We start from the raw sequence: 9,987 nt of genomic DNA, 5'->3' as shown, positions 1-9,987 counted from the left end.
CGCAAATGCCCTCCAACTTGACGCCAGAACCTGCTCATGATGACAACTATTGTAGTTTTTTTCTAGATAAGTCATATTTCCATAATGACTATTTATGACCTGCTATAAGGAACAACAGCAAGACAACAGACACATATAATATTTATGAAGATATGCTTGTTTAAAAGTTTGGGATCAGTAAGATTTATTTTTTTTCATAAAGAAATCAATACACTTAATCACTAAGGATGCAAATTAATAAAGACTTGTACATTGTTACAAAGGATCTCTTTTCCATATAAATGCTTTCTATCAACGAATGCTGAAAAAAATTGTAGTTTCCAAAAATATTAAAACAGCCATTTTCAACAGCTGTAGAAAATCTGTGCAGAACATTCAGTGTTAACATCACAGGATATATATGCCATTTTATAATATAATTAGGAAACATTTTTACACAATTATTAATTATTCCACATTATTACTGTTTTTATTTTTAATCAAATAAACATCAAAAAGTCTCAATGGCCCCAAACTTTAAAAGGGAGTTCTTCAATGAGGGGCTCTTTTGACCACTTCAAATGCTTTTATTTATGTTAAACATTTATCACATCGTTTTCGACCTGTGTCAACTTTCGAGTTAATTTTGGTTTAATGTGTAATGGTGTGAATTTTTTCTGTAATTATGCATGTTGTTTTTTCAAGTCTTTGAAAATGTTCTTAGTGCGTTTTTTTTATGTATTTTTTTGGCTTGATTTTCAAACTTTAATTTCCTAAAAAGATTATTTAAAAGGTTACATGTCTGGATGGGGGCTAAAAAATTAAAACATTTTAAGATTCTTAAAAACACAATTTATAGAATGTACCATAATACATCCTTTAAGTAGCAAGCTTGAGGTCCAGATTAAGGAAGAATCACTTATTTACATCAAACTTGTTCCCATAAAATCAATCAATCATCTCATACTTACATCTGATCACACGGTGTAGGGTAGGGAGATGCCTCTAGTTCTTTAGTGGGCTCGCTCACAAAGATGTCACCTTTACAGGTGACCGACCAGATGGCTTGTTTGGAGGGTGGGCCCTGAATACCTCTAGAGTCACAGCAGGACACACTGAGCAGAGCCAGCTGAAAGGATGAACGAAAAAACTGTCAATCAAACAGCAGAGTGCGGTGCAAGTCGTTGAGAATCAGTTTCCCATGATTAATGTTCTCTCCTCACCCAGTCGTGCATCTCCAGCTCTGTGGCCGCAGCCAGGCGCATGGGCCACCTCTGTTTGGTTCGCTCTGCTGTATAGATGGCAAATGTGTGTTTGGAGTCATTCAGTACCGGCACCAGGATTGTCACTTCGTTAATGAACACGTGGAGATACTGGACAGAGAAAAGAGCAGAAAAAAAACACATGAATTTGGTTGAATTTAGACCACATGAAATCACTTTACAAGCACAGATTTTTTTTCTGTGTTCAATATTTTTGGAAAAAGTCTCTAATGCTCATCAAGGCTGCATTTATTTGATCATTCATATTTATTTTGACGATTATTTTTTTATTTGACAAAGATAGAAAAACAGTAATATTGTGATAGATTAATAAAATGCAAAATATCAGTTTTTCTTCTTATTGTCATTTTGAAAAATGGCTGTGCTTAATACTTATTGCGGAAACTGAAACTCATTTTGACAAGATTCTTTGATGAGAAGAAAGTTCATACACTAGGTATAGCATTTATTTGAATTATAATTCTTTAGTATAATTACACATCTTTACTGTCACTTTTGATAAATTTTATGCCTCTTGCTGATTAAAAGTATTACATTTTTTAAATAAAATCTTACAGACTCCAAACTTTTGATCAGTGGTGTATTTCCAACAGAAAGTAATCAAGGTCTTTTACTTAGTTTTAAATAGCAAATAAGCTTTAGATTAGTTTCTAGCTACAGTATAAATAATGTGGCATCAATATTTAGTCCATTTTCCCGGTAGAGAAAAGCTGAATGTGTGGCAAAAATAGATTTGATCAGCTTTTAGCACTACACTAGCCTTACTAGATAGCATAAATGCTAATAAGCCACAATTTTGATTCTATAAAGAATGCGAGATTACCTTCTTTTCATCATTAAATGTGTAGTAGATAAACAGAATCCCATCCTTGTTACCCTCCGCTCCTGAAAACTGCTCCAGTGCAAACTGAACGTCAACCCACTTATGAGGTTTCCAGTCTCGCCACCACTGCATGGTGCCCTTCTTCACCCACACAGACTGTGAAAAAGACAGGATTCGGGTGGATCATTTATCAAATTAAATGATTTTTGAAGGTTTGAGACAAAAAGTTCATTTTCTAGAGGTAACTCCTTGGTTCTACCAAGCTGAGGGCCACTGTTACTGTTGCTCTGACTATTGATCTAACTCTTGGAGCATTTGTATGGACACTTACTGTTGATATGTTAGTGACAGTCTGGATATAATTTAAAAACAGATAAATGACAAAACTGGTTAGTATTCCCGAAAACACCAGATGAGGTAAACAGTTTTGTGTGGGCGCACTACCTGTTCAATGGCCTGCTCAAAATGCATGAAATTCTCCATTTCTCTCTTGGAGCGCTCGCTGAGCTGCTCAAATATCTGTTTACGCCATGCTGCCGTTTGAGCAGGTGTAATGGAGAGAGACATGGCCTGCATGGAGGAGTTCAGGGCTGAGGAGACAATCACATTTGATACGGTCAAGGTCAAAGTGAATCATCAAATTCAATTACACAGATGGCAATAGGGATGCACAATATTGGGAATATACCATATACAAATACGATATTTCCTGCAAAACTGCAAAAAAAAAAAAAAAAGGGTTAAAGATTTGTACTCAGATTTTTTTTTTTTGAGTGTAAAATCGTTTTAGGTCCGAATGGTTTAGGAAAAAAAAAATTAAATAAGGATTTTTATATTTAGATTTACCAACTCAAATCTCTTTCTGCACTTTCCATATTTCAAAGGGCATATTACCACTGTTTTTGACCAATTGAATATTACTATAAAATATATCTTTATGAATTTTTATTTTTATAATTTTTATTGTGATTGTTATGAAATAAAAATATTAAACCAATTAAAATATATATATTTTAACAATAATTACAATACTAATATTTGCATTCTAATTTCTTTATTTTCAAATGGTAAACCACTGGGTTTTATTTTGATAGTTTGCCTGCAAATAAAAATCTGTGCTGCCGGTTTCATACTGGAACTTGGCACTTTGTGTTGATTTACAGGCATTTAGCCCATGATATCAGCATCTCAGAACGGCTCGATTCACAGTAAATGAACCAAGCTGTTTTTAGAAACTTAAACAACGCTTAAATGCAGCACTTCACTTGAAACCGGCAATGCATATATTCAGTTAATTGAATCTTGATAATTGCACCAAACCATATCACAATATCGATTTTGTTTCAATACGTCATGCAACCCAACATGATACCCAACTCACCTGTGGATATAGATGTGTTGAACCAGTTGAGTTGTGTGTGACACTCAACCAAACATCCCCCACCGGTAACCCAGGCCCATTTTGGATGTTCATCTGGCCCGTAAGGTTCCTCTAGGGCCAAGTTATAGGTGGCTACAGAGGACAGGCTGCTGGTTTCAGCTGCGTCTCCTCCAGGTCCAGATGCAAGGTGCGTCTGGGCTTCCTCTAGGTCCACATTGCTCCATTGAGGATCCACTCCACCTGATTGGCTAGGAGACAGAACCTGGGCTGGGGAAGCCCTGTCCTCCAACTCTTTTTCTGGGTGATCTTCCTCAGGAATAGATGGGCCAGCTGGGGGCATGTCACGGCGACTGATTTGGCCTTCACGGTCAGACACAAGCTCAGAGATGAAGCTATCACTGGTCACTTTAGGGATGCGTGGTTTAGGGGCGTCTCCTATCTCAGGTGTTGGGACTACTTCACCCCCAGCTCTCTCAGTCTCAGGGTCTGCATCACTCAACACTGATGCCTGGGACTGCAGACGCACCTCACCACCAAAGAAACAACCAGCACTGTAAGTGTAGAGACACCAAGTGTTAACATGTACAGCACAACAGGAGTTCGGAACCACTACGACACGTTTTACGACATGTTGAATTATTGACTACTCTTGCAATACTGAAGTCTACTTTTGGTTTTAAAGAAACTCCTTTCTCTAGAAATTGATCATGCTGTGACAAGGCAACTTGATCTTATTCATTCTTCTGGACAGATGAGCGACGGTGGCTATTGATAACAGGATGCAGCCGTGTCAAGCAGCATGACAAATTCTTTGCTGAATTCACCAAAAGCAGAATATTAATTTTTATTATTTTAAAATATTAGCAATATATGTAATTTGCAAAAGAATGTCTAAAAGAAAAGTCTACTGATAACATACAACAAAAACTAGGAATGTCGCAATTAGGAAATGCAAACGGATCACAATGTGAACATTTTAAAGTCCACAAACCTCTGAAGGCTGCTTGCGCTGGCGCTAGAGTGGGAACGTTCACTATCTCTGGGTACAGACACAACTTTCCAGGCCTTCCCACTCAGCTCGCTGGCAGTCACACCTTGGCGGAAATATACTGCCCGGTCTTCAAAACCAATAGCCCACACCTGAGCACAGAGACACATCACATGATCTTCACAGATCGCAGTGTCATAACTGCTGAATTGGTTCTCGCTAGAAACACATACTGTGCCATGGAAAGGTTTGTGCCCCTTTCCTGTATATTTGTCCCACTTAATCGATTCAGATCATCAAACAAATGAATCAAGAAATCACTTAAATAGAACCTGTCTGACAAAGTGAAGCATGCACATCATGCCGCGCTCTAAAGAAATTCAAGAGCAGATGAGAAACAAAATAGTTGACATGAATCAGTCTGGAAAGGGTTATGAATAGTGCGGTGTTCCTCACAGAGATTTGATGATACGAGTATCGATACAGCTGATCCGGTATTGATATTGTGGCACATGTGCAGCAGAGGACTGCGCTTAATTTGACTACAAGAACACATTTAAAATGGAGTAGAATAGTGCAAGGTTTCTAAAAAATAATGAATGAATAGAGCATAATATAATCAATACATGGAACCATGAATTCTGCACTCTATCAATCTATCACTCTATCCTGAAGGACAATATCCGTCCATCAGTTTGTAACCTCAAACTCAAGCGCACTTGGGTTATGCAGCAGGACAATGATCCCAAACATATCAATCAGCAAGTTGAATGGCTCAAGAAAAACAAAATGAAGGTTTTGGAATGGCCAAGTCAAAGTCCGGACATAAATCTGATTGAGATGCTGTGGCATGACCCTAAAAAAATCCATTCATGCCTGAAAACCCTCCAATGTTACGGAATTTTGATTGCAGTTGTTGCTGCAAATGGTGGCACAACCAGTTATTAGTATTATTTTTTCATGTAGTGCCAGGCAGGTTTGGACAGCTTATTTTCTGTTAATAAATGAAATCATTATTTCAAAACTGCATTTTGAATTCACCTGGGTTATCTTTGTGTAATATTAAAATTTGTTTTATGATCTGAACCATTCAAGTGTGACAAAAATGCCAAAAAATGTATCATGGAACTGTATTTCGGATTAATTAATATATATGATATAATATCTGGTATTTTAACACCTGATATTTATACATTTGTGTGTAATGTTTCACACAGGAAAAAAAAATGTTTATGCCACATTTTCATTCATAAAATGTATTTATTGCATTGATTAAGGCATTGATCTATATGAAAGCTTCTGGGTTAAGCCTTCAAAAGATTTTAGTAGCCAAGATTATTTTTATTCTGCTGTTTTCTGCTTTTTGTGTTGAAATATGTACCACATGTACAAATGTAAAAAGTACATCAGAGACAGAAATGAATGAGATAAACCTAAGAGGAAACACTACTAATCTCTGACCTGATCATTGAGCCCCACGTTGATCATGACCATCTCTCCAACCATACCTATCCAACCGGAGCCACAAGGATTATGAGAATTCACACCCCGTCTAAACCATACCTAACAAAAATAAGGAGATGTGGAAAAACAGGATAAATACAAGTACCGTATTTTCCGGATTATAAGTCAGACATTTTTTCATAGTTTGGCTGGTCCTGTGACTAATAGTCAGGTGCGACTTATTTATCAAAATTAATTGGACATGAACCGAGAGAAATGAACCAAGAGAAAACAGTACCATCTACAGACGCAAGAGGGCGCTCTATGCTGCTGAGTGCTCCTTTAGTCTAAAGCTGAGCAGCATAGAGCGCCCTCTTGCGGCTGTAGACGGTAATGTTTTCTCTTGGTACTTGGTTCTAAATAAGTGCGACTTATATATGTTTTTTTCCTCGTCATGATGTATTTTTGGACTGATGCGACTTATACTCAGGTGCGACTTATAGTCCGAAAAATACGGTCCTCGTTTCTTTCATTTTTTTTATTGGCCCCAAACTTTTGAACTGTCCTGTATGTAAAGAAAATATTAAATATAAAAAGTCAGCACCATATCTAGTATAGGCAATATAATATGAACGATAATATAATTTATCATTAAAAATATTAATACATTGAGGATTAATAGAAGCCTTTTTATTAGTAGTTTCATATTTTGGAACCCCACTGTATGTGCAAGTGTATATTCAATTAAAGCATGTCTTACTTTATGATCTTTAGTGACAGCCCACACTACATTCACACCAACAGCTACGTGTACGACCCCCACACCAGGGCTTGGTGACTCCACCGTGACCCATGATGACCCTGTGATTACATCAATATTATCAAATGTCTATCAACTACCAATTTTTTTTTCTTTTTGTGTGTGTGTGTACTTTACCACTACATTCACCTTTCATGCAATCTCTGCCAATGCCCTCTCTGACCAGCAGATGACCCTCCCACAGGACAGCCCACACCAGGTCACCCGGACCGCAGCTGATCTGCACGACCTCCCCTGGCACGGGCACCTCCTCCCACACGGAGCCCTCGGGATTATGATGGTTGATGCCACACCGGACCCACACCTGCTCGAAAAATGGAAATTCATCTGAGTTCCAAGAATTACACTCTTTGGTTACAGCTTTGTAAGAACTGAAAAATGAATCGATTCTAAAAGCATGAGGTGTTGTTGGACACTGTATGTAAGCCTGGAACGAACATAGCTCTGACCTTTCCCTGCAGAGAGACCGCCCACAGTGCCAAACACCCTCTGGGCTCCTCAGTGATCTCCCAACCGCCACAAGTGATGTCATTAAACGGGTCAGGAAGAGACTCAGTCTGCTCTGAGGGGATCTGCACTCACATATAAAATTCAAGGACACACAGACATGTTTTTCCATCAACATTAAAGAGAAACTATTAAGATAAGGTATACTGTACAACTGCTTTCAAGACCTTTGTGCTGTTACACACCTTGACCCAAGTGTCCTGTGCCTTGTACCTTCTGTACCGTATCCATCTGCGACGACGCACGCAAGAGTTCCATTTTTTGTCTTTCGTGTAAGTGGCTGGAAAATCAATAGCATATGTCCATCCCTGAAAACACACAGAGTATCAGATATGGCAAACACAGGTGAAAGCTCTTTTTGTTGTTTTGAAGATGTCAATACTGACCCCTTTCTCTGTGGGCTCCCCTCCAAAGTTTTCATCCACGTACCAGTCCGCCTCCCACTCCCAGTTCTCAGAGGGCAGCTGGAAGTCACCCAGAGGCTGGTGCTTCAGCCCTGTGACATCACTCCACTGCCAGCGGTCACTGGGCAACAGCCGGTCCGAGAAGCCATCGACAGGGTTCCACCTCTGCCAGGGAACACGTGATACGTGAGTCTCATTTGATAATCAATGCTCTAGAGTTAATGAAAAACATTATAATAAAACATGTGCAAATTTTTAGGCATGTACGCTTTGTATTCAGGCTGGTTTCATATAGTTTCGAAAAACTTTTATACTGTTTTGTGAAGAGTAACTATTTTAATTATTCTTAAAATGCAATGTGGTGTATTTTCATACATATATATATATGAATATATGTAAGTGAATAAATCCCAATATTTAAAAAAATATATAATAATAAGATAACTACCGTATATAAATTCTAATATCCTATTTTAAATTGGGGCAGTAAAGACATTTTACAATGTTACAAAAGATTTATATTTCAAATAAAAAAAAATTCATCAAAGAAACCTGGAAAGAAATCTGTTCACACAAAATTATTAGGCAGCTTAGCTGTATAAGAAATACAATAATATTACATTGATTAGATTAGAAAGATGTGACATTAAATACAAGAACATTTAAAAAAATTCCACTTTGCCATCTTTCATTTTTTCATTCTTAAATTTTTTTAAATCTTGTCATGACACTGACCTAACATAAAAGGTCAAAGTATCTGAAATATTAAATGTTAATCTTTAACATTTACTAATACATTATTCAAATTAAAAATTGTATCTGTTACCATTAGTATTTGTGAACTAATGTTTACAAAGATGAATTAATTACTGTAACAAGTCGTCCCCTTGGAATTATAAGGTTCTATCTGCGCTCGGAGTAGTTTTGAGATATTGAGCTTTAAAGTTTTTGTGTTCCATAGACTTCTGTAGATAGAACCTTTTTGTTTTTTCAATACAAAATCCCAAAATGTACACAACTTAAAATAAAACAACACATAATGTAAAAAAAATTGTCACAGAATAAGAATATGTGAATAACTCAATTTTGACAAAAATGTCAGATAGAACCTTATAATTCCAAGGAGACGAAGTGTATTTCTCATTGCTAATGTTAGGTAATACATTACCTAATGTTACCTAAAGTTTATTGTAAAGCATTACCTTAGTCTGAGATGTACGGAGATAATTAATTTGTTCCCTCAATGTACTAAAACATGCACACAAATACTATTGCATTCCCTTGATTTACCATTTCGTTCACTCGATTTATAATTTGTGCGCACGATTTACTAATTCGCTCCCTCAATTTGCTAAATCGTGTTCACGATTTAGCAAATCAAGGGAACGCAATAGTAATCAAGTGCACATTTTAGTACATTGAGGGAACTAATTATTAAATCGTGAGCACAATTTATTTATTTTTTCTTGCATGTCATGCATGGGGCTCCGTAGAGATGACAGGGCTTTTCAGATTATCACATAATCAAGTGCCTCCGTCAGTTCATGTTCAAAGAGGAGTAAACGAGGACCAAAGAAATGTGCACAGTTGCACATATGCAGTTTGTTGTGGAGAACAGTATCTAGCGCACAGTTTGGACCGCATACAGTGCCAAGCCTTAGGTTTCATTCGAGGTATCCAATACTATTTAAAGACTGATTTGTTTCAATATTTGTTTCAATATTTTATAATTCAACTTATACAATTGTAAAATTAAACACTATTTTCACACACGTGCATTTTACCATTATGCCGTTACATCGTAAACATAAATATGGATGGGACTGACTGAAACTGAGGAATCATCATGGACCCTTTTCACAAGACTGATGATGAGTTTCAATGGTCATCAGCAATATAAATTGTATTTATTGATAAAAAAAAGAAAAACTGTACATACATTTATAACAGTATACTTTGTCTCATATCACCTTTTCATCAAATTACAAAAACACTAGATAACTGTAATGTGTGTATTTGTGGTACTTTCCCATTCAATGCTCTCGAAGTTTACATGGATATCATTTCCTGTGTATACTTTTTCCTGCTTGTTGGTCAAACCCTATAACAGATTTTTTTTTACTATTGAGCACACCTGGTTTTCATATGTCTCCTCTTGGTAGCGGATGGGCACCTCGCTGGCATGGACGTACAGATAAATGTTGTGGTCACAGGCAATGCTCCAGCAGCACTGCTGTACAGCCGCAACACGCTTGAACTCCAAGTGGGCATCGCGACAATGCTCCCACTGCTGACCCGAAGTAGAGAGGCTATAAACCCTGCCGTACACATCAACAGCCCACAGGAGGGAGCTCGGCAT

General features: G+C 37.3%; 1 protein-coding gene across 1 annotated transcript in view; it reads right to left on the bottom strand.

The window, feature by feature from the left end:
- LOC127969028 (tectonin beta-propeller repeat-containing protein 1) overlaps window positions 1–9,987 on the bottom strand; it is a 15,251-nt gene extending 5,264 nt beyond the window's left edge. The window contains exons 1-14 of the mRNA XM_052570582.1: window positions 9,763–9,987; window positions 7,611–7,793; window positions 7,410–7,532; window positions 7,167–7,289; window positions 6,847–7,021; window positions 6,658–6,758; window positions 5,916–6,017; window positions 4,458–4,606; window positions 3,467–4,017; window positions 2,530–2,675; window positions 2,086–2,241; window positions 1,203–1,352; window positions 951–1,108; window positions 1–30 (exon numbers count right to left, since the gene is read on the bottom strand). The exon at window positions 1–30 is cut by the window's left edge and continues 98 nt beyond it. Of these exons, the coding sequence (XP_052426542.1) occupies window positions 1–30; window positions 951–1,108; window positions 1,203–1,352; window positions 2,086–2,241; window positions 2,530–2,675; window positions 3,467–4,017; window positions 4,458–4,606; window positions 5,916–6,017; window positions 6,658–6,758; window positions 6,847–7,021; window positions 7,167–7,289; window positions 7,410–7,532; window positions 7,611–7,793; window positions 9,763–9,987 (2,372 nt within the window). The remainder of the gene's footprint in view (window positions 31–950; window positions 1,109–1,202; window positions 1,353–2,085; window positions 2,242–2,529; window positions 2,676–3,466; window positions 4,018–4,457; window positions 4,607–5,915; window positions 6,018–6,657; window positions 6,759–6,846; window positions 7,022–7,166; window positions 7,290–7,409; window positions 7,533–7,610; window positions 7,794–9,762) is intronic.

This window comes from Carassius gibelio, chromosome B12 (genome assembly GCF_023724105.1).
Source record: "Carassius gibelio isolate Cgi1373 ecotype wild population from Czech Republic chromosome B12, carGib1.2-hapl.c, whole genome shotgun sequence".
NCBI classification, from domain to species: Eukaryota; Metazoa; Chordata; class Actinopteri; order Cypriniformes; family Cyprinidae; genus Carassius; species Carassius gibelio.
This window is presented reverse-complemented; position numbering and strand designations above follow the sequence as displayed.